Raw genomic sequence first — 22,667 nt, forward strand, 5'->3', positions numbered from 1 at the left:
AGGGAGGGAGGGAGGGAGCTCAGCTGCACAGCCTGAAGCACATTCTTCCAATTGGCCAGGGTCTTGTTGCGCCTCCTAGGCCTGCCCCAGCTCTGTCCAATGGCTGCTGCTGCTGCCCAGACCACTGGGCATCCCTCTGCAAGCACACACACCCCCCGCTCCAAAGAGGCCCAGCACAGCCGCTCACCTCCAGCAGCCGAGAGATGGCATCTGGCTCCACTCGGCGGCAGCTGTCGTAACAGGGCCAAACGATCTTGCGGCGGCTTTGGGGGGTGCTGGTGTCCTGCTGGCCAGCCTCCTCACTGAGCTCCGCCTGATCCTGCACCAGCTCCCAGTCGTAGGACGGCCCCTCCGACAGAGCCTCGTGGGTGTAGTAGTCCCACACCTTCAGGCTGGAAATATTGCTGTACGGACGCAGGACCTGAACACGAGGCAGGCAGCAGCTGGCGCACCATCCGGCCCGACCTCTCCGCCCTCCCCAGGACTGCCGCCGCTGCCGCTGGCTGACCGGGTGACACTCACCTCCCCATCCTCAGGGGCATACATGTAGTTGAAGAAGATGGGGGTCCTCTTGTTCAGCCGGTCCACGTAGTCCCAAATGGACCGGTAGGGCTGGGTGCCCTTCCGCTCCCCTTTCTCTTCGTAGAGGAGACCTGCAAGGGGAGGGAAGGCAGTTCAGCCGGCCGGTCCCAGAGGCCTCCCACTGCCACCCCGGGTCCCGCCCGTTTTACCCAGCTCCAGTCGCTCGTAGTCAGAATCCAGGAGGAAGGTGCGGAAGCGGTTGGACACAGAGTGGTAGCTGAGGAACTTCAAGTAGTACTGGCTGAACTCAAACTCCATGGGGAACTGCACGTGGATCTGCAAGACACGGCCAGAGGCCCGGAAGGTCAGCAGGAGGAGGAGGGGGAGGGGGGGCAAGCCAGGACCAGGCAGGCCTCTCTCCCTCACCTGATGGACACAATCCAGGAACTGCAGGAAGACGGGCGTAAAGCCGTTGCTCTGGCTGGCCAGGGTCTGTGCCCCACGATGGGCAAAGCGGTGCCCGAAGGAGAGCCATTCCTTCTCCACCAGCAGCCGGAAGCCCTCCACGGTGCGGTAATAGGGGTCCGAGAGCAGCTGCACAAGGGAGACCACCTGGGGGGGAAAGAGGCGGGTCAGGGGGAGGCTGGGGGCCAAGGCAGGGCCACTGCTGGGAGGAGGCCTGCTGACCTGAGTGGTGATGTCCCAGCCGTCCTCCAGGCTGACCAAGACCGAGGAGCCCGTGTCCAGCAGTTCGACCACAAGCACCGAGATCTGCAGGATTTTATGGATCTGCCACAAAGAAAGGGAAAGTCACTGAAGGGCTGCAAAGGTTCTCCTTCCAGCGGTTTCTTTCCTTTTTCTTCAGCTGACCCCCGCCTGACGCGCAGCTGCCTGGGATTCAGGGGCAGGGCCGCCCAGGGGCAGCAGCAGCCCTTGAGCGAGCACAGCTCCAAATCGGCGCCCCCCCCACCCCGCAGGTTGGCTGCTGTCCTCCCCCCTCGGCCCTGGCAGAAGAGGAGGGTATGATGGTGCTGGGCCTGCTTCAAACCCCAACCTCCTGCCAAGGCCCCTTCAACCAGAGACAACCGGCCCCGTTTATCTGGCAGCTGAACGGTGTCAAGGATCCAGAAGCCCCCCTCAAGAGCAGACCGACTTCAGCCCCACGGCTGTGTCTTCCCTGGGGCCTTAGCTGAGAAGGCTGGCGGGCACAGGGGCTTCTCTGCCACCTTTCTCCCATCCTTCTTCCCCCCCCCCTTTTCCTCCTCAATCTTCTCTGGGTAGGCAACCTCAGCCCCCTTCCCCATCCCACACAGGGCTCTCTAGGTCAGAGGCCCCCAACTTTTTGGGCACCAGGGACCGGTTCTGTGCAGAGGTTTTTCCACGGACCGGAGGGTGTGTGGTTTTGTGTGCTGCCTGCGTCTCACGGATGGGGCTTTGCTTGTTTGTGCGGACTGGTCGCTAGCATGCCGTGGCCCAGTACCGGTCCACGGACCTGGAGTTGGGGACCCCTGCTCTAGGTGAACTGAGGACAGACACCCTCCCTGTACCCCAACGGCAGAATTTCTCCCTCCGATCCTCCCCTCGACCCCAGGAAAGGAACCCCCCTCCCTGCTGAATGAGGGTGCAGCAGCCGCCCCTCCCCTTTGCCTCCCTTCCCGCCCCTCCCCACTTTCGGCCCCGCAGATTCTCCCTCCGTCTTCTCCTCCTTCGCTTCTTGGAGACTCCAATTCCCACCATCCTTCCCTCACGGTTCTCCCATTAAGAATTCACGCCAGCCCCCTGCACCCGACTGACTCAATTTGCTCACCGTTTCCAGGACCCCAACCCCAGCCCCACCTTTGATGCACCTGCACAGGGCCTGGCCTTTGTTTTTGTTCATGTATGTTTGTGTTGGTCTGATTTATACAGCTGCCCGTCTCACATAGGTGAGTTGAGGCAGTTTATAATAATATAAACTACGGAAGGTAAAAAACCAAACACCCAACATCTGGGCATCATCCAAACCAAGATCAATGCACCTGAGGTCAACAGTATGAGTGGGGGCAATTGGGAGAGGCTCAAGCCAGGAAAGTCATAACCCAACACATGCCTGTTACCACCCCCTGCTGAAAGAAGAATGCGAACCGTCAAGCCACCTCCAAAAATATTTAACAATTGTTAAAGCATAACTAGAATAAAAACCTATGTCAGCCAGGTAGTAAAACAACCCAATGCCTGAAAAAAAGGAAAGTTTTAATAATATCCTAAAAATGGGCCAAACCTATCCTGGGGTCTGCCGTTATCCGTGGCCTGCCCAGAGCCTCCGCCCAAACCTCTCTCATCCCCCCTCCCCGGCCTTGGATGCGTGACAAGGGCTGTCTTGCTCTCCTGGGGCAGAGGGAGATCGCGTGACTTTACAACACCCAGCATGCAAGGGTGTGTGGGTAGATGGGTGTGTAGGGGGCGTTAGTTCAGACTGCCTTTCTGGCCCAAAAGACAAGCTAGGGCAGCCAACGGCCCACAGGGTCAAGGCCGGAGGGGGGGGCCCTCTGCCCAAAGCCAGGCCAGCAAGAGGGGGGGGGCTGGACCCAGCTTCTCTGCCACTGACCTGCACCAGCCACTCCGACTCCTCCAGGGAGCGCAGGTAGGCCAGGCCGGCCTCTGGGGAGGGGCTGCCGGGGACGCAGGCCTTCATCAGCTTCTTGAAGCTGCTCTTGACTTGCCGCGCGTCAAACACCTCGATGGGCACCATCTCCCAGTGCTGCAAGGGGTCTGCCTTTATTCCCTGGGAAGCACAAAGGAGCGTTTCCAGGGCAGCTTTTAGCACCCATCTCCCCACCTCCAGCCCCCCAGCCCTCATGGGGGGGGGGAACAACCTCCCCTGGCCTGGCCCAGCCAACCAGTACCCGTAACTGGGACTTGTCTCCGATTATGTAGAGCTGACGCAGGAAGCCAACTTCCGAGGGAGACCCATTGGGCTGTGCGCCAAATTCTTTCCCAGCCAGCCGGGACCCGACCTCCACGTTGAGGGCGTAGTTGCTTAAGCGGCCCCCGGCTCGGATGCTGCCCCACTTGCCTGGAAGGAAAATGGCGCCCGTCACCGCAGGAAAAGCCGCTCTTTTGGAGTGAGCTGCCCTTGCAAAGCGGGACAGGATCTGGGGTGGGGGGGCTTTCCTAAGAGGGGCCCCAAAGCACGGGAAGACGCACAGAACATGCAGGGAGGGTGCAGGACGGTTAGCGCAGAGAGAGGAAGGGAGGGCCTGCCCGGCTGGGGCTGGGTTAGCCACATGAGTGAGCCCGGTGGCCATACCGTACCTCGGGGGGAGTCAGGTTTCCTGGGTGCGGCAGTCTTGGGGCTGGAGAAGGTAATTACCCTAGTTCTGTGACCTGGGGCTAAGAGGGAACACGATGGAGAAGCATCTCAGCAGGGGTGGGTGGGAGGGAGGGGACTGCTCACTCTCGGGGGGGAGCAAGGGGTGGGGGGATAAATGACTCGATGGAGGAGCAGAGGAAATGAGTGACAAATGCCTGGGAGAGCCGTAGGCCACTCTGGGATTCCCCCCACCCCCTGCCCTGCTCTTGCAAGGAAGCAGGACCTGCCTCCAGCGCCCAAAGCCAGCCAGCCAGCCAACATCTCACCTCCACGGCTCCCCGTGCCGGACCCTTCGTCTCTCCCTCCCATCACCTGCTTCATAAGGGACCCTAGCTTGGGCTGTCGCTTCTCAGAAGAATCTGTAGCACCAAGAGAAGGTGGACATTCCCACCGGGGCTCCCGGCAGGATATTCTGGGAATCATGCCCCCTCCTCAGGCCCCAGATCCCGCAGGAGGGCAGAAAACCCTCCCCACCTGCCTAACGCCCCCCCCCCCCGCCACGGCTAGACCCCTTTCCTGGGCAGGCAGCACGGTGGGTGAGGGCGAGGTCCCAGTTGCCACAGGCCAGCCATTCCAGGTGGTGCCAACGTCAGTCAGACAAACAAGAAATGAAGGTGGGTTGTGCTGCGCAAATGAAATGGGGGGGGGGGGAAAGAACCTGCTAGCAAATGTGATGGAGACGCCACAGCTGTACACGACTTGCCCGGCCGAGGCTCCCTCCCCCTGGCCTCACAGGGCTACGTCGGCTACCACACCCAGACCGGCTCCTTGAGGTTGCCACAAAGGTTCAAGAAGAGCAGCTGGCCTCTCTTGGACCGCCCTCCAGTGCAGGCCGCCCACCCACTCACCTGAGTGGCTCAAGTGGGCAGAGCTGAAGCCACCACTGAGCGTGTTGCGCCCACCAGTGTCCGCATAATGGGGCATGGAGTGGATGATGGCTTGCAGGTACTTCTCTTGCTCCAGACTGGTCGAGTCTGCCTGGGAGGGGCCTGGAAAGGGAGGCGAGAGAAGAGGACCTCAGAGGAGGGGAGGGCACGAGGAGGACACGAGGAGACCCGCCCCGGAGGTACCTGTAGCAGGAGCATTCTGGGACTTGAAGAGACCCACCACGCCCTTCCCGTGCAAGCCCCCCGACCGCAGCAGCAGGGCTTTGGTGCGCGAGTTCCGCCAGCAGACCACCGGGAAGCGGTTCTGCCGGTAGCAGCGCGAGATCCGCTGAACCGTGTTGTCCTGGATGCTCTGCGGGATGATCAGCAATCCCGGGTAACTGCGGAGGGAAAGCAGAGCCTGTAGCCCCAGCATGACGATGCGGGCGAGAGATGGGTGCGCAGCCACAGGGGCACCGGACGCAAACGGCCTGGAGAGAAACACCTTCTTGGACCTACAAGCCTCAGCCACATCAAGCATTTTGATCTAGCCAGACTTATCCTGTGGTCTATGACACATGCATCAAAGGTGGCATGCCACAACGTTTCGGGTGACACGCCAACTTTCCCCAACAATGGACAGGAAATGTTCACGAAAGCACACAGCGTTCTCACATGGTTTTCAGAGGCCGTGAAGGCCGCATGAGAATGCAGTGTTGTGTGTCCTCCAGAACCTGCAAAGATCACGAGAATAGCAGTGCTTGTGTGATTGTGCTCTTGCAAAGCCTCTGGACCCGCTGGAAGTTGTGCAAGTGGTACTGCTCAAACGGCCCTGAAAACTCTGAGAAGGTGGGGTGTCTTTCCAGGTGGATTTGGGGAACTACGGAGGGTGCAGAAGAGCCTTCTCTGGATCCGTTTCAAGAGTAGGAAGGCCGCAGGGCCCCGTCAGCAGGCAGAGAACAGCACCAGAAGGCCGCAGGGCCCCAGCAGATGGGGCGCCGGGGTGGAGCTGAGGCCTCCGCCGAATGCCGCTGCTCAGGATGAAGAGGAGGCAGCGGGGGGGGAGGGGGGGGCTTGCAGTTACAAATTGTAATTTGTAACACAATGTTTTTATTTCTTTACTGTTCTAGCCCTGTTATGGAGGAACCTCAAATTAAAAAAACTCAATCGAGTGACAAAGGAAGCGGCTGAAGCTTCAGACACAGACACAGTGATTGACTGAAATGGCAGAGCGCTGGGCCAGTGGTGCCACAAAACAGGAGTAAGCAAAACGTGGAATGTCCAAAGACGTTCTGAAACAAACCATCATTGGCTCTGAGGAAAAAAAGTGAGGAAGGAACGCACCTTTCCGCAGCTACCCCTCAAAGAGTGTTAATCAAACAGATCCCGAGGATCTGTTAATTAAGAAATTTATTGATTGTGCGGAATCAGACCATTTGACCATACTGTTAAAAGATAAGGGGGATACAGATTATTATCTATCTTGGAGACCATGGTATGAATGGTTGACAAAAAGGGATGGTTATGGAAAGGATTGATTATATAATGTAATAGCAATTTGTCTAAATCAGAGGGTCATTGGAAGTATTGCCATCATAAATGGTTTGCCATACTTCTCCCCTGAGAACCCAGCCACAGAGGACAGTCCACCGGGTGCCACCTCAGAAGGGGCCTGCGCACGAAGAGAGAGAAAGCCCCCACGGCCAGCCCCAAAGCTGTCTAAGGAGCGCAAGGCCGAAGCGGTTGCACCCAAGCCACCTCAGCCACCCCCACGGCTTTCCAAGGGCAGTGGACAAGAAACCCGAATCTCAGCAGGCACCTAAAGCACCGTTCAAGGCAATCAGACCCAAGAGGGTGTTAGTGGGGAAGCCGCTCCACGATAAGTGTGCCCATCTCTTACACCGAAGATTAGGTCATGCGAGCTTCCCTGTGGTTAAAAAGATGGGAGAGTTTGCTGAGGGAGTCCAGCTCAAGGATTGTGAGGTGTTCCTGGACTGTGCCATCTGTAAGAGGACAAAGAGGAAGGCTGCCCCCATCCCTAAGGTGTCACTGCGTAAGACCCAATACCCGAACCAACTAGTACATGTTGATTTGGTTGGGCCATTCACACCATCCCTAGGGAAAAGACAGTATTTTCTCACTGCCGTTGACGATTTTTCACAGTACGGCCACGTGTATACCCTCACAGAAAAATCCGAAGCCTTTGACGCCATAAAATCACTGTACAACTTTGTAGAGACCCAGTATAAGACTAAGATTGCACAACTGCAGAGTGACCGCAGGGCTGAGTTCATGTCCCGAAAATTCCAGGACTGGGTAAGGCGTAAGGGCATCCGACATTTTCTTACAGCACCTTTCACTCCTGCCCAGAACGGTGTGGCAGAGAAAAGAAATAGAATCCTACAAACTATGATGCGTAGTCTGATTGCAGACGCTGGGGTCGCAGAATCATACTGGGCAGAGGCGGTGCACTACGCCAATTACACCTTAAACCGCACCTGGAGCAGCGTTGTGGACCAGACCCCATATTTCCTGGTCAACGGTAGGAAGCCAAGTCTGGAACACTTGCGTGTGTTTGGCTCCTATGCTTGGGTGCACATCCCCAAGCAGCTGCGGAAGAAGGGGAGATCTGTGTCCCAGAGACTAAGGTTCTTGGGCTATGCTCCTGGCTCCAAGGCCTACCGGTTCCTGGGAGAGGGGGGAAGGACTGTGACTTCTCAATCTGCCTCCTTCGAAGAGGACTCCAATTGGACCCAGATCCATTCAAATGATCTGAGCCCATATGTCAACCGACCCAGCAAGGACACACCGACCACGACATCACCTGAGACCACCACATACCCTGCCACCGACAAAAGTGAGGAACAAGACGAAGATGTCATCCTACCTGGTTCAGATGGGGAGGATGAGCCGTCCAGTCCCAAGGGGGAAGACACACCGTCTTCACCCCCAGTGACGCCTCAAAGACCCATGATGCCCAGCACCTGGGACCGAGGGTCTACACGTCCCAATTTTGAAATGCCGGCGGACGTGGAACCCGCAGAAGAAAAGGGCGGTGAGTGGCAGAAGGTCAGGAGATCAAAGCGGTCCAACAAAGGGATCCCGCCAAAGAGAATCGACATTGGGCACATTGCGTCCATCAACAGTGTTGTGGTCATCCCAAAATCCTTCTCTGACATCCAGGAGCTGCCCATCGAAGAACAGGAGAAATGGCAGCTCGCGATGGAGCAGGAGATGGCGAGCCTGAAAAAGCTCAAGGTCTTCAACCCCCAGCAACCACCAAAGGAGAGGAAAGTCATTGGCACAAGGTGGGTTTTCAAGGCCAAACCACTTGCCAATGGCCTCTACCTGTATAAGGCCCGTTTGGTAGCTCAGGGGTTTGCCCAGCGCTACATGGAGGACTATGTAGAGACCTACTCTCCAACCGTCCGGGCAGAGAGCGTCAAGGCCACCCTCGTAACTGCAGCCACTCTGGGGGAGGAAGTCTTCCAATTCGACATCCAGACGGCTTACCTCCACGCCAACTTGGACCGGCAGATCTACGTGAGGGCCCCTCCTGGCTACCAGCAGGAAGGGGGAAACACATGGCTGCTCCGAAAAGGGTTATATGGCCTCAAGCAGTCGGGGAAACTATGGTACGACTGCCTTAGAAAAAGTTTAGAGAGAGTTGGTTTCAGTGCATCCCATGCAGATGAATGTGTTTTCACACGCAACTCCAAGGGTACCACAGAACGGGTGTTAGTTTATGTGGACGACCTCCTATATATAGGGCCTGACAAGGAAGGGTGTGATAAATTTGCCAAGGCCCTGGGGGAAAAGTTTACCCTGAAGTCTTTGGGGCGGGTTGACAGGTACTTGGGTGTGCACATCTTGGCCACTAAGGAGGGGTTCGCCCTATCTCAGAAAGAAAAGATTGAGGAGTTATTGGCCAAATGCAAAATGGCAGAATCTAACCCAACGTGTAGCCCGATACAAAGTGACTATTACAGTCACACTCACAAGGACGGTCCTGAGTTCACAGATAATAAGCTTTACAGATCTGTGATTGGCTCCTTGCTATATATCAGCAATTGGAGCAGGCCTGACATAGCTTTAGCTGTAAATCTATTGTCCAGGCATGTGGAACACCCAAAGGAATTCCACTGGACTGCTGTTAAGAGGGTACTTAGGTACCTCAGGGGCACGACCGATGCCCTCCTTGTGCTGGAACCAGAGAAGGGGGAGACGGCCCAGCTCTCTGCTTACTCAGACGCAGACTGGGCTGGCGACACCAAAAGTAGGCGGAGCACCTCTGGTTTCCTCATATTGCTAAATGGCTGCCCAATACATTGGCATGTTAGGCAGCAAAAATTTGTTTCTTGCTCCACGGCCGAGGCTGAATTTGCCAGCCTGTCAGACACGGCCAATGATTTGACTTGGTTCAATGATCTGATAACGAGCATCTGGGCAGCTCCTCCTCTGCCCATCCAAATTCTAGAGGACAACACAGCCACCATTGCAATCTTGGAGGCTTATGCAGTAGGCTCTAGATCTCGCCACATAGACATACGCTATAAAAATGTCAGACAGCTTGCCAAAGAGGGTTTTATACGCGTAGAGCACTGTAATACAGCTGACCAGATAGCTGATCTATTCACCAAACCTGTTCCCATTGACCGGCACAACCTTCTGTGTAAGCGTTTGTGTTTGGTCTTCTGAACGTTTTTATACATGTCTATGACACCTGCTCGCCCCCTCACACACATTCACTGGTCCCTGTCATTGGCTGGCAAGAAGGGGAATTGTTACATGTTTTGTGCCAGCCCATGGCAGTTCCCCAAATAGGTCATCAGATGGAGCAAAGAGGCTTCTTTGCTCCCCTGCAGCAGCCCCATTGGCGAGAGTTTTATGGCTAGGGAGGGGCCGAGACCCCCCATAAATACCTCTGCTCAGGGGCTGCTTCTTTGTTCTGCTTCTCTTTTCTATCTTCTCTCTTGCATGCATTCTCTACCATACAAGCATGGATGCTTCCATGCCATATAGCTCTTTTTATATAACCTGTCGATGAATAAAGCTTCATAATGACTGCATCTCTGCATTCTGCCTATTTCACTTGGAAGCACCTTAACGTTCCATCGATCTCTTGTGAAAGCTGCTTCACAAGGAATTCCACTGGACTGCTGTTAAGAGGGTACTTAGGTACCCCAGGGGCATGACCGATGCTCTCCTTGTGCTGGAACCAGAGAAGGGGAAGACGGCCCAGCTCTCTGCTTACTCGGACGCAGACTGGGCTGGTGACACCAAGAGTAGACGGAGCACCTCTGGTTTCCTCATATTGCTAAATGGCTGTCCTATCCATTGGCATGTTAGGCAGCAAAAAATTGTTTCTTGCTCCACGGCCGAGGCGGAATATGCCAGCCTGTCGGACACGGCCAATGATTTGATTTGGTTCGATGCTCTAATAACGAGCATCTGGGCACCTCCTCCTCTGCCCATCCAAATTCAAGAGGATAATACGGCTGCAATTGCAATCTCGGAGGCATATGCAGTGGGCTCTAGGTCCCGCCACATAGACATACGCTATAAAAATGTCAGGCAGCTTGCCAAAGTGGGGTTTATACACGTTGAGCATTGTAATACAACTGACCAGATAGCTGACCTGTTCACCAAACCTGTTCCCATTGACCGGCACAACCTTCTGTGTAAGCGTTTGTGTTTGGTCTTCTGAACGTGTATATGCATGTCTATGACACCTGCTCGCCCCTTCACATACATTCACTGGTCCCTGTCATTGGCTGGCAAGAAGGGGAATTGTTAGATGTTTTATGCCAGCCATTGCAGTTCCCCAAAAAGGTCATCAGATGGGAGCATCTTTACTCCCACTGGTGGGTCAGGGGTCTCCGGCCCCTGCAGCCCCATTGGAGAGAGTTAATTGGTAAGGGAGGGGCTGAGGACCCCCATAAAAACCTCTGCTCAGGGGCTGCTCTCTCTCGCTCGCTCTGCTTGCTTGTTGCTCTCTTGTGGGAGTGATCCATGAGCTCAATCCAGGCATGGATGCCTCCATGCCAGGGAACTCTTTCTCTTTACTCTATCGTTAATAAAGCTTTATCTGATTGCATCCCTGCGTGCTGCCTTTTTACTTGGAAGCACCTTAACAAACCATCGGTCTCGTGAGGCCATCTCACAGCCACAGGGATTTTTATGAGGCCTCCTTTCCAAAGCACCAGCGAGGAGGCTGATAGATGAACCTGGTTGGGGTGATGCAACCCGGGTTTTGTTTTTTTTTAAAGTGCTACCCAGGCCTCCATAAAAGCTCCCGATGCAGCTCCCTGTGGAGAGAGTGCTCGTCATATCCTGGGTTGCCTTTCTCCCTGAAGAGAGAAGACAACGGGCCGGCCCACCTTCTGCAGATGGCGTACATCCGGTTGACGGTGGAGATGCGGAAAGGCTCGTTCTTGGAGCGGGTCAGGCTGTTGCTCAGGGTGCCCAGGCCCAGGCGCTGGTAGTCCCGGCAGCAGGCTCGCTCCACCAGGTGGCTCATGGTCATCCTGTCGGAGGGCCTGACGGTGGCCGAGAGCGTCAAGGTGCTCCTCTCCGTTTCTTCAGACACTGCGGGAGTCGGAGGCGCATCAGGGGGAGGCACAAAGAGGCCCCACCAGCCACCGGCCACCCAGCCCTGGGGGAGGGGAAGGGGGGGCGGCCGCCCTACCAGAGATCTCGTCCTCGTTGTCCTCGGGGAATGGCTGCTGGCTGCCCCGCTGCTCCCAGGGAGGCGGGCTGTACTTCTTGCGGGTGGCATACTGGCGGCCTATGGTCTTCTTGGCATTTTTTACCAGGTTCTTGGAGATGGTCCTAAAAGAGCAGCCAGGAGAGGTGAACCCCAGGCAGCCCCTCCCCGAGAGACACCCACCCACCCCGCTTCTGCTGGACTTGGGGGCATCTGTCCCAGGAGCTGTTCAAAGAGATGCCGGGACCCCCAAGCATTTCCCTCCTCCCGCCTCTCTGTCCCCCTCCCTCCCTTGCGGGCACTGGGGCTAATGAGCTTCCCCCAGAAGCCTCGGCTTCCTCCAGGCTTGCTCAAGTCACCCAGAAGGCGAGCGAGACCAAATCCCACCTGAGGGAGGGGTTTTTGTCCTTGGCCTTGGGAGGCAGGATGGGCTTGCTGCTCTGTCCCACCGTGAAGGCAAAGGTATTGGAGACATGTTGCGGGTAGCGCAACTTGCTGAGATGCTTCCGGAAGGTCTCTGCGCTCTCGGAGGCCACTTCCTCGTCAAAGACAATGCGGAGCACCTGGTGGGCAGACCGAGGCCGGCTCAGGCTCCGCTCAGCTGCCTGACCTGAGGATCTCGAGGGTCCCCAAGGGATGCGGCACCCGACCGACCTGCGCACTCACCTGGAATGTAGAGGAGCGCAGCTGGAGCTGAGCGCAGCCTTCCTGGATGAACTGATCCAAGGGAGTCTGGACTGTAATTTTCTCCTCTTTGGTCAGAGAGGCGATGGGGAAGGAGCGGACCACTACCTGCTCTCCCACTGGATTGGGGGGAGGGGATGGGGTGGGGGGGGAAAAGAGGGCAGGCCGGTGAGTGTCAGGCAGGAGCCTTCCCTTACAGCCCAGGAGCTGACAGCCAGATGGCACTGGGAGGGGCGGACAGCTCTGCCAACGGGGCCCAAGTGACCTTCTGTGCTTCACCTGACTCCTCCCCAGGGCTGTGTGTGTGTGTGTGTGTGTGTGTGTGTGTGTGTGTGTGTGTGAGAGAGAGAGAGAGAGAGAGAGAGAGAGAGAGAGAGAGAGAGAGAGAGAGAGAGAGAGAGAGAAGAGGGGGGGAGACCAGCTGTACCAGGTCAGCAGGTCACTGCGAGAGGGAAAGCAAGTGTCTGCCCCCAAAGAAGAGGTGGCTTGAGGGGTCAATGGGCTGAGTCTGTAAACTGCTCAGAGGGGGTTATAAAGCACTATGAAGCAATGTGTAAGCACTATCGCTAAAGCACCCTAAAGACTGAGATAAATAAATTCTAGGAAGAAGAATGGAAAGAGGTGGGAGAGGAGGGCTCTCTCTCTCGCTGTTTGTGTGGGAGAGGCGAGAGGGATTCTCCCAGGGGGTCTCTCAGCCAGCCTGCTTCAATTTGGGTTCCTGCACTAAGCAGGCGGCTGGGCTTGGGGTCCCCGTGGCCTCTTCCAAGGACCTGCTCGGGGTCTGGCTTTTAGGACGGCCTGTCTTCGGATGCGGAGACCTTTCTCACGCTCCCCGCCTCAGATCCGTGACACTCCCTCCTAGGCACCCGCACCGCTCGCTGCCCTCTTACCTAGTGGGTCGGTGGGTGTGCCCTTGAAGATGACGCGGTAGGTGGTAAGGAAGACAGCTCCTTCGGCCGGAAGCAGAGGAGGGCCCCCCAGGCTGCCTCCAGCGCCTTCTTCCCTGCCATCGGGCACCAGGTAAACACGCAGACCGTCCATCACGCTCTCCTCTCCAATCAGAAGGTTTGGCTGGAGGAGTTTGGGCTGCGAGAAGCAAGGGGGGAGCAGGGGACTGCTCAACTCTAGCCAGAAGGCCGAAGAGCCTGCAGGAACGGAGCTGCCTGCCCCACTCTCGGGGGTGGCAGCTCCCCCTCCCCAAGACACCCAGATTAGAGCTCTCACTTTCTGTATGGGAGGGAGCCTCTTGCTCTCTCGGTGCACGGCGTCCAGGGTCTCGATGTGCATCTGGACAATGTCTGGAGGTTGCAGGACAGGAAATGAGAACCCCTTTCCAGGCCGCCAACCGCCCCTCTCCGGTCATCTCCCGACCACTCCCAGCTCAGGGGGCACCTGCCTGGGATCATGAAGTGCAGCCCCTTGAGGTGCTCGTTGGTGACGCCACTCTCTGTGCAGACTTTGTCCACAAAGCGGTTGATGAATCGTACCACGTAGTTGGCCACGTCGGAGCTTTCGGCATCCTCAAAGCCGCTTTCGGTGTCGTAGCTGTCTGCCACACTGCCAGCAATGCTGGGAAGGCAGAGCGGCCCCTGAGCACAGCCACCCTCCTCGCCCCCTCCCCCTCTCCCGCCTGCACCCTCGCCCGGCTCAGCGGGACCGTTACCTGCTGGTGATTAAGCTGTTGCTGACACTCTCTGCGTCTGCCAGTCCTGCGCCGCGCAGGAGCCTGTTCTTGCTGGTGTCCAGAGGCAGCAGGAGGTAGCTCATGCGGCTGGCATAGTGAATGGCTTGGCTGAAGACAGTGCTCTCTTCCTTCTGAATGAGCTCCTGCTGCTTCTCCCGGCCCATGGTGGGCCAAAGACGGCACTGCACAGCAGCGATATCCAGAGCCGACTCTTCCTCGGCCATCTGGGAGCCAAGGAAGTGGGTTGGTCGATGAGCCGGGAGGCGGCTACCTCAAAAGCCCCTCCTCTCCCCTCCCTCCGAGCTCAGTCCTACCTTCTCGGCACAGTCCTCCTCGTTACTCTCCACATAAAGAGCCCGAATGTGGTTCTGCACGTCACTGTAGAACATGGCTTCCCAAAACTGAAGGTTGGTCCACACCAGGTGCTCCTGCACGCAGCTGTAAGCAAACTGGGTGATTCCTGGGCTGAGTTTCTGGAAGACGGCAAAGGAAAAGGAAGGAAGGAATGACTTGAGCGGAGACCACCCATCTCCCTTCCCTCCTCGGCCACTGCAACTCCACCAATGCCAATGCCGGCCGGGCCACGTACGCGACAAAAGGCAGTAACCAAGGGCAGAAGCGCAGCAGCAACCCCATGCTCGTCCGTGGCACTGCAGTCCTGTGGAGATAAGAGCAATGCTGCGGTTCAGCCCCAAGGAAGCTGGGCATTGGGGTGGGGACAGGCCCCCAGACCGCCAGCCACACCTGCAAGCAGCAGTTCATCATCCGGACGATGAAGTCAAACTGCTGGTGGTCCAGCATGGCCCTGTTCTGCTGCACGTGGAGGTTCAGCTCCTGGGTGAGGCAGTGGCGAGCGGCCCGGCTCTTCATGGCTCGGAGCACAGCCGGCAGGAGCTGCAAGGCAACCGGGCAGTGCTCAACGAGGGGCCTGCTTCTGCTGACCCCCCCCCCCAGCCCTTCCTGCTCTGGGGAAGCCCGAAGCCAGCGGGGAAGGAGCCCGAAGCCAGCGGGGAAGGAGGCTCTGCTACTGTAGGCAATGGGGGCCAGAACTTGCCCTGTGAGAGGGGAAGCCTCGCCCAGGCCTCTCTGTAGCCAATTCTCTCCCCCACCCAGCCCCCCAACCTGCATTCTGGGGATTCTGCCCTGCTTTACACTGCAAGTCATGGGAAAGGCATCCAGCAACTGGTCTGGCTCATGTTTCAAGCCTCTGATTTATAGATAATGGACTCTTTTTAATTTCTACAATGAAAGTATTTAGTGCAAAATGCACTCTAACATTACACACTGCTATTGGAAAATCTCGACCTTGGTGTGGACCCCACCCTTGTAGAGGGAAGAAGAAGGGCTGCCTATCCCAGGTAGCAACAACCCCCCCACCCCCACCCCCCAAGCTCTCACCTTTTTGGCTTCCAGCATCTTGCTTTCAAAGACAAAGGAAATGCAGTTCCTGACCACCTCCAGCCGACGGGCACTATTGGCCAGTAGCATCCCATTCCGCTCCATGAGGGTCCCTGGAGGGAAGAAAAGCCAACCTGTCTGGGGGCCCCGGGAAGGCACCCCTCCTGCCCGCCTCCAGGGCGCCACGTCTGGGCAGAGGAACAGCCGGCAGCCTCCTCACCTCACCCAGGCCAGCAAGAGCCTCCTTGCTTTGCAATCTTTCCTGCAGCCATTCCAGCTCCACCTCAAAAAGGAGACTGTGGAGCTGGCAAAGATGCAGACAGAGGCAACCAGGACAATGAGGAGAGGAGAGCGGCTCCTTCGATAGGAACGGCTGGGGAATACGAGCTTTTGAAGTCAAGGTGAAAGCAGGGAAGGTGAAACCCTAAAACGCCACCCATGAGAGTGGAATAAAAGGCCAGATCTACACAAGCGAGAAGTGTCACTAGTCCAGATGGTGGCACCGCGTCTCCTGAGAAAGGGGCATTTGCTGAAGAGCGGCAGCACCACTGGGCAATTCCTCTCCTGGCCCCTGGGGACTTCTTCATGACCACATTATGACCCAGAAGGCCAGAAGGTCCGTACCAGACCCTGCCTCGGGGCTCCTGCCTTATTAAACCTGGCATGAGCTGTCTAAAGCAGAGGCCCCCAACCTTGCAGGCCTGGTTCTGTGGGGAGAGGTTTTTTTGCGGACCGGAGGGGGCGTGGTTTTGTGTGATGCCTGCATCTTGCAGATGGGGCTTCACTTGTTTGCACGGCCCGGTTTCTGGCATGCCGTGGACCAGGTCCGGTCCATGGCCCGGGGCTGAGGCCCTCTGATGCACAGGGAAAATCAGGGCCTCTGAAACCTACCCTGCATGCGGAAGATAAGGCTGACCATCCCTTTCAAAACTTGGCAGTCTCTGACTCAAACTGATCCTTTTAGTCATCAATTTATATCCTGCTTTTTTTCCAGGAACTCAAGGTGCCACAGACAGGACTGCACAGGAGGTAGGCTGGATCGAGTATGGAGTGACCAGCCAGAAGGCTGCTTGGTTCTCCCCAGGGCCTCTCCATCATTATTCATTTTTCCAAGTGCCTTCGAGCCGCCCATACACTCGGCCTGGAGCACTTGCTCAAACAACGGGGCCTCTGGATTCACCAAGGGACCACGCCACCTCACGGCTGCAACCGTCTCGGCACCAGCGGCTGGCGCACACATACCCAGGGGTGGCCCAGATGGCACCGTGGCTTTCTTCTCCACCTTCACCAGAGGAGGCGCCGTCTGCTGTTTGGCCGTGGCCTGGTCAACAATCCACTGGATGGTCCCCTCGTCCAAATGGGGAAACGGCCTCTGGTGCAGGCGCAGGTGGCAGCCCTCCGTGGGCTTCTGCACCTTGTGCATCGTCACTGCTGGGTAAGGGTTCTCCTGGACCAACGGAGGTGACAGGCCGAGTCACAGAGCAGCAGCAGCAGCAGCAGAACCACGCAGCCCAGGCAGCCAAGGCCAAACCCGTGGAGGGGCAGCCTGGGCTAGGGCCAAAGCTCATCACCACCCAAGCCAACTGGGCCCTCAGGAAGTCCTTCCTGCCCCTGACAGAAATGGAATCGGCGAGGCTCCCAGAACAGGACCTGCCCAGGCAAGAATAGGGATGTACGGCTGGGTACCAAAAATGACCCTCCGCTGATTTGAAGCGTGTGTGTGCGTGAGATAGAAAAAGAGGGGGAGGGGAATCCCAGCCAAGCGCCTATGCAGTGTGGGACCTGCATCCCCTGCCCAGCCCTCAAAGCGGGAACAAAACAGGAGATGCTGCTGCCCTCTGGGGGTGGGGTGGGGTGGGGCGGGCGAGGATGCCGCGGAGGGCCTCTGCCTGCAGGGCTGGCTCTCTTCCTTACACCCAGGGCTATGTCGGCATACGTTGTTTTTTTTTAAATTGAAAAGTTTTATCATACATTTTATCTTTAACAGTCCCCCCTACCCCTCCCCTATCCCTCCCTCCTTACCCCTCCCCCCCTGACTTCCCAGAGCTAAGTACAAGGTATAAAAAACAAAAAAAACAATCATAAACATCCATATGCTAACAACCATGAACTCTAAAATCTATCACTCTCTAGCTCATATAAGATAACTACAAACACTAATAATATAAAATATATTAAAAAAACCAAAAAAAAGGAAAAAAGAAAGGAAGACTTATTCAAATGCTACATGAAACTTCTTAGTCCCATATTTGTTCTGGATATACTCAATCCATACGTTTTTGTACAGCTGCTCTGCCAGCTCCTTGATATGGCGCAGAACCTTTGCCTTGTTCCCCTCGTCGGCCTGCATCCGTTTGGCCTCACTGGCCACAAGCTAAGAAGCAGGAAAGAAGGTGGTTCTCTTTAAACACCCTGGGTCACGGCAGGCACCCACGCCAGGCACGCACCAGTCGGCCAGAGGGTCATGGGGGGTGGGGGGGTGCCTCAGAGTCCTTCCCCACAAGCCTCTCACCTCATCGAACAAGTCCGACTCCCGGTAGGGGGGGCCCCTCTCGGTCACAAAGCCCGCAAAGGCCATGCCTTCCAACACCCTGGGGAGGAACTCGTCTTCCACCAGGCCCCTCTGCCCGAGGAAGGCGGCCTGCAGCAGCGAGGGAGAAAGAAGCCTGGGAAGGGGGGGGGCCCTGTGCCGAGGGGGAAGGCCAGAGCCCAGCCCTCTCCTGCTGGGGAACGGGCCCATCCCTGCTCTGTCCGGATGAAAGAAGCCCCCCCCTCCACCCTGCTGGGCATAAAATCCACCCCCTGCTTTTACGTGTTGGCTGGCAGCTAAAGGCTCCCCTGAGCAAACTTTGCCCTCGCAGCTGTTCACTCTGGCCACTCTCCTCCACAGCCTACCTTGTGGAAGCGAATGACCGGCTCCGGGTGAATACGGATGATGTGCAGGCACCAGCGGTAGCCCTGCAGCAACTGGGCAAACAGGCGGAGGAAGACTGCCCGGATCTCCTTATCCTGCAGCCAGACGGGTGAGGGAGAAGAGAAGGTCAGAGGCAAAGGGGGGCACCGAGGTTAGGGGGGGTCCACCGTGGTCCCGCAGCCCTTTTGCAGAGCTGTGCATTGAGCATCTCTGTAGCTCAAGGAAGACGCAGGGCGGAGGAGTCCAAAGTCGAGGCCAGTCAGCTTTTCTGCAGCTTGCTCTCATTTACCTGCATCTTGAGGGAGGAAGCGGAGACGGTGGAGGGTGCGAAGGCCAGATCTGCCATCTCCAGCTCCGGGTCCAAGACCTGCTCAGACAAAGTCAGGGATTTGTTCAAATTGCGGGGTGCGGTGGGGGTGTTCCTCCATTGCCCTCTCTCCAGGGCCACAACTCGTAAAGCAAATGCAGCTCTCTCTCTAAAGGGAGCAGATTTGCAACTGCACAAAGGACAAAAGAGCAGAAGCCGTGGGCCTGTCTTTACGGGCAGCAAAAGAGAAGGCTCCTTGTGTTTGGACCGTCTGAGCTTGGAGGGCGAGGAAGGAACTCACATAAACAAAACCCTAACCTTTAAAGGAAAACCAGAGGAGTTCAACCTCGGCTTTCCCGCCCAGGACTCTTTTTCCACAGAGGGAAGGGTTTCCATTGCATTCTGTGAGCCTCCGTTAGCCACCTGAAAAGGACGCAGGGCTAACTCTGCTCCCGGGGGGGGGGGGGAGTACCGCTGGCCTCCTGGCCCTCCAGAGCCCCCAAGAAAAGAACCGAACAGCTCGCTGCAACACTTCAGTTCAGAACCTGCTCCGGATGCCAACACCAAGAGCCAATATAACGCAGCGGGAGTGGACTTCCGGATGGCAAGGCGTCGCCGAAGGCAGCCATTTCCAGGCTGTCAGCCCCGCGGCTCCGTAGAGCCGCCGAAAACAGCGCCAATCAGCTGTTTTGGCGGCTTGGAAGCCCCTCCTCGGGAGAAGAGGAGGGGGTGAGCGCCCAGGTAGGGGTAGAGCTCTCCGGGGCTGCCAGAAGTTAAAGTTTTGGCGGCTGAAGGATTCAGCCCCCCCCCAAAGCCTGGGCATGCTCCGGACTGCGAGGCGCTTCTGCTCCGGGCTTTTTGGAGCAGAACAAGGCGTCTGCAACCATCCCTGCTAGCAAGAAAGAACTTTGGAGAACGAGGATGCAGGCAGAGCGATACAGGAGATTCAGGTGAAAGTGGTCTTTTGATCTTTAACTCAATGGACTTTGCTGAGCTTGAAAGTGGAAGTGCGTAGCAGACAATAGTGGGTGAAAATGGCGGCTACATCTCCTAAAGTTCCTGCTCTGGTGCAGCAGTCTTTGTTGCAAGCCTTATTGCCCCTTGCACCCGTACTTGCACCAGCCCTTACAGTTAAAGATTTGCAGAATGTGATGCAAGAGATTATGGAAAAGCAATTGCAACAATTTGCTGAGATAATGGATAAAAAGCTGGAGGAGAAGTTAACAGAAAAACTAGCTGAGGTTATGGATGAAAAGATTACAGAGAAACTAACAGAAATAACAGCAGAAATTTTATATGCATTTCAAGGCATGGCTATATGTATTGAGAATTTGGATGAAAGAGTGGAAGATCTCAGTCAAAATAATACTAGATTAGAAGTAAAAATGACAGAAACCGAAAATGTGGTGGAGAAAATTGATTAAGATTTGACTTTGGTACAGTATTATCAGATGGAGTTTGCCGTGAGAATCAGAGGCTTAAAAGAAGATTCTAAAGAAAATTTGAAGAAAATAGTTTCTGAGGCTCTGGAAGGGGTGCTGGGGCGACCAGCAGATGAAATAATGGAAGATATAGATAAAATTTTCCGTGTTAATTCGTGGATTGCAAGACAAAGGAAATTACCCAGAGATGTGGTGGTTTACTTTACAAAGAGAGCAATTAAAAATGAGGTTATTCAAGCCTCCTACAATACTGAATTTGTAATTGCTGAGCAAGAAGTCTTGATTTTAAAAGAGATCCCTCCAAGAATTTTAAGTAGAAGGAAGGAATTTGCTTTTTTGACACAAGAATTAAGACGACGTGATATTAAGTTCAGATGGGAGATACCAGTGGGTATGGTGGTGACCTATGAAGGTATGAGGCATTGTCTTACTACGGTGATACAGGCAGGTGATTTTTATAGTAATGTTTTAAAAGCAGCCCCCATACCACTTTTGGAATCTACAAAGAAGAAAGGTCAGGGAGAGTCTCAACGACACAGAGAATCTACAAGGTGCTGAAGGAACAATGCAGACAGATGAGAAAGTTACAGGAGTGGATCAAATTTCAGTGTCACCGGAGGCCAGAAATTGGAGGAGGCGTGCTGTTTCTAGACGAATGAGACGAGCCTGAAGATCTAGTTGTAGAATTGAAGGAGATAATAATGCAATAAGGATCGTAAAAGGTGGTTTTAGAAGAGTAAACGGGAATTGAAATTGTTAAAAGGGTTAAATATTTGGGGATATATTTTTCACCCTCAAATCTAGAGTTATATAAAATAACTATGTTTTGTAATATTTTATGTTGTTTTAATTTTAAGATAATCATGAAAACTTGGAAGAATTGTAGTAGTGCTTACTGAAATTTTGAAGGTCATGAATTGCTATTTGGTTGGTATGTATATCTATTGTGTTATAAGAAGGTGGATAATGTGTTTAAGGTATATATTTTATGATATGCTGTTGCGAGTTTGGGAAAAAGTATAGATGAGAGTTAACTTGTAAGCTACTTTTATGGGCAATAATGAAACACGTAATAGAAAATATAAAAATGATGTGATTACATATAAAAAAAATAAGTTTGGAAAGTAATGTATGGTACTTGAAGCTGTATAATACATTAAGAGAAGGAAAGATTGGATAAACTTGGTTTTAGTATGGAAAATTAAAGACCAGGTGGAAAGAAGAATAGAAAATTGGTTTTTAATGATTGATGTAAATTTGTTTTGTCTGTAATTGTTTTTATTGGGCATTTTTATTGAAACTATTGTTGTGGATATCAGGCGGATGTTGAATTTAACTACGGCAGTAAGACTTTTAGTGCAATATTGGAAGAAGGAAGAACTGCCGATTATAGAAGAATGGACTGTAAAAGTTCCCAACTTGGAGGATATGGCAAAGACTTTAGTGTATTTGAAAGACTATTTGCAACAGAGAGATACTGTGGAGTAAATATGGGACTAAAAAGTATTATCCAGCATTTGAATAATTATTGATGTGATATTTATACTGTTTGGAGTTAATTTATATGAGTTAAAGTGCGATAGTTTTAATAGTTTATGATTGTTTGCATAAGGTAGATTATGATTGTTTGTATTCTTATACCCTGTATTTAGCTCTGGGAAGTCGGGGAGGGGGGAGGGGGAAGGGAGGGAGGGGTTGGGGAGGGTTGGGGAGTGGGGAGGGGGTGGGGTAGAGGGGAGGGGGTTGGGAGGGGTTTTGTTTTGTTTTGTTAAAGATAAAATGTACTGTAAAACTTTTCAATTAAAAAAAACCGCAGCGGGAGTGGCGGCTCCACCACGAGAGGTTTTCAAAGGAGGACCGGACAGCTTTTGCCTGGGATGTTCTGGGGGTCCCTGTCCTGGGCAGGGGAGCTGCATGGGAAGACACACACACCCCCGGGTTCCTTTTGATGCTGGGATTCTAGGAAACGGAATATCCCCAAACCGACGGATGGGCCACAGGCTAAGGCGGCAAGAGGTACCTACAGGGGCCACCCACAAACACGCTCTTAAATGCACGCACCAAAGAACTACCGGATTGTGAGTCTTGCTGCTGTCAGCCCCACGAGGTAGACCCGATCAAGAAATTCACTGCGCAGAAAGGCTAAAGCTATTTTTATTGAAACTGACTACAAAAACAGAGCCTTACATGTCTGATGGTGCTGTACCTCTTCCCCCTTCTTATACTCTGGTGAACCATGGAGCTGCATGTCTGACCCACTCCCGAAGGTCATCTGGTTGCTCTGCATCTTAAAAAAATGCCCCAGTGCCTTTTGCCAAGGTAGCAGTTTCAGCCTATTTCTACCAAGATCACCTTCCTTATTGTCTATGGCGGCCTAGGAGAAAAGTCTTTTCGGTACCATCACTCCGCCTGTCCGTTTGTTCGTGGGCCCCAGCCCAACTGCACTGGCCACAATGTAGGGAGGGGTGTCCTTTGAACTGTCCCCGTCCTGTGGCCTGAAAGTTGTCTGTCGCGGAAGAATTAACCTTCCTATCAGAGGAGGACAGACCGTGGCTCATCTGATGCATGGTGAATATCAAAGAAAGAAAATCCGAGGCATATTCTACAGTAAAACTTTTAACTTTTAAACTTTTGCAAATAAAGCAAAATCTAGCTGACTACATTTCACGTCAGGCAGAAGAGAAAGTAAGAAAGTAACTGTGAGAAACTCATCCACTTTTTGTGCAGTTAACAAAAAAAGGCTAAAAGTTATGCAATTTCCTATGATTGCACGAGATCGCACAGACGCTCGT

The 22,667-nt window shown here is 54.5% G+C and overlaps 1 protein-coding gene across 5 annotated transcripts in view; it reads right to left on the minus strand.

Annotated features, from left to right (window-relative positions):
• Positions 1–22,667, minus strand: part of SBF1 (SET binding factor 1) — a 67,295-nt gene that overhangs the window by 3,210 nt on the left and 41,418 nt on the right. For 3 of the 5 annotated variants that reach the window (XR_014492786.1, XM_083365176.1, XM_083365175.1), the window contains exons 10-37: positions 18,416–18,493; positions 18,108–18,221; positions 17,725–17,853; positions 17,488–17,586; positions 16,455–16,659; positions 15,213–15,325; positions 14,559–14,708; positions 14,404–14,472; positions 14,129–14,287; positions 13,794–14,038; positions 13,527–13,699; positions 13,355–13,428; positions 13,021–13,216; positions 12,113–12,249; positions 11,834–12,009; positions 11,429–11,571; positions 11,121–11,328; positions 4,945–5,141; positions 4,723–4,863; positions 4,141–4,233; positions 3,817–3,894; positions 3,408–3,577; positions 3,110–3,286; positions 1,210–1,311; positions 949–1,134; positions 732–858; positions 523–653; positions 188–421 (exon numbers count right to left, since the gene is read on the minus strand). Coding sequence is in view for 4 of the 5 variants with exons in the window: in XM_083365176.1 (XP_083221302.1) it covers positions 188–421; positions 523–653; positions 732–858; positions 949–1,134; positions 1,210–1,311; positions 3,110–3,286; positions 3,408–3,577; positions 3,817–3,894; positions 4,141–4,233; positions 4,723–4,863; positions 4,945–5,141; positions 11,121–11,328; positions 11,429–11,571; positions 11,834–12,009; positions 12,113–12,249; positions 13,021–13,216; positions 13,355–13,428; positions 13,527–13,699; positions 13,794–14,038; positions 14,129–14,287; positions 14,404–14,472; positions 14,559–14,708; positions 15,213–15,325; positions 16,455–16,659; positions 17,488–17,586; positions 17,725–17,853; positions 18,108–18,221; positions 18,416–18,493 (4,104 nt within the window). In the remaining variant the exon portion in view is untranslated. The remainder of the gene's footprint in view (positions 1–187; positions 422–522; positions 654–731; positions 859–948; positions 1,135–1,209; positions 1,312–3,109; positions 3,287–3,407; positions 3,578–3,816; positions 3,895–4,140; positions 4,234–4,722; positions 4,864–4,944; positions 5,142–11,120; positions 11,329–11,428; positions 11,572–11,833; positions 12,010–12,112; positions 12,250–13,020; positions 13,217–13,354; positions 13,429–13,526; positions 13,700–13,793; positions 14,039–14,128; positions 14,288–14,403; positions 14,473–14,558; positions 14,709–15,212; positions 15,326–16,454; positions 16,660–17,487; positions 17,587–17,724; positions 17,854–18,107; positions 18,222–18,415; positions 18,494–22,667) is intronic. The other 2 variants (XM_083365177.1, XM_083365178.1) reach the window with 2 other exon arrangements.

This window comes from Vipera ursinii, assembly GCF_947247035.1.
Source record: "Vipera ursinii genome assembly, chromosome: 6".
NCBI lineage: Eukaryota > Metazoa > Chordata > Lepidosauria > Squamata > Viperidae > Vipera > Vipera ursinii.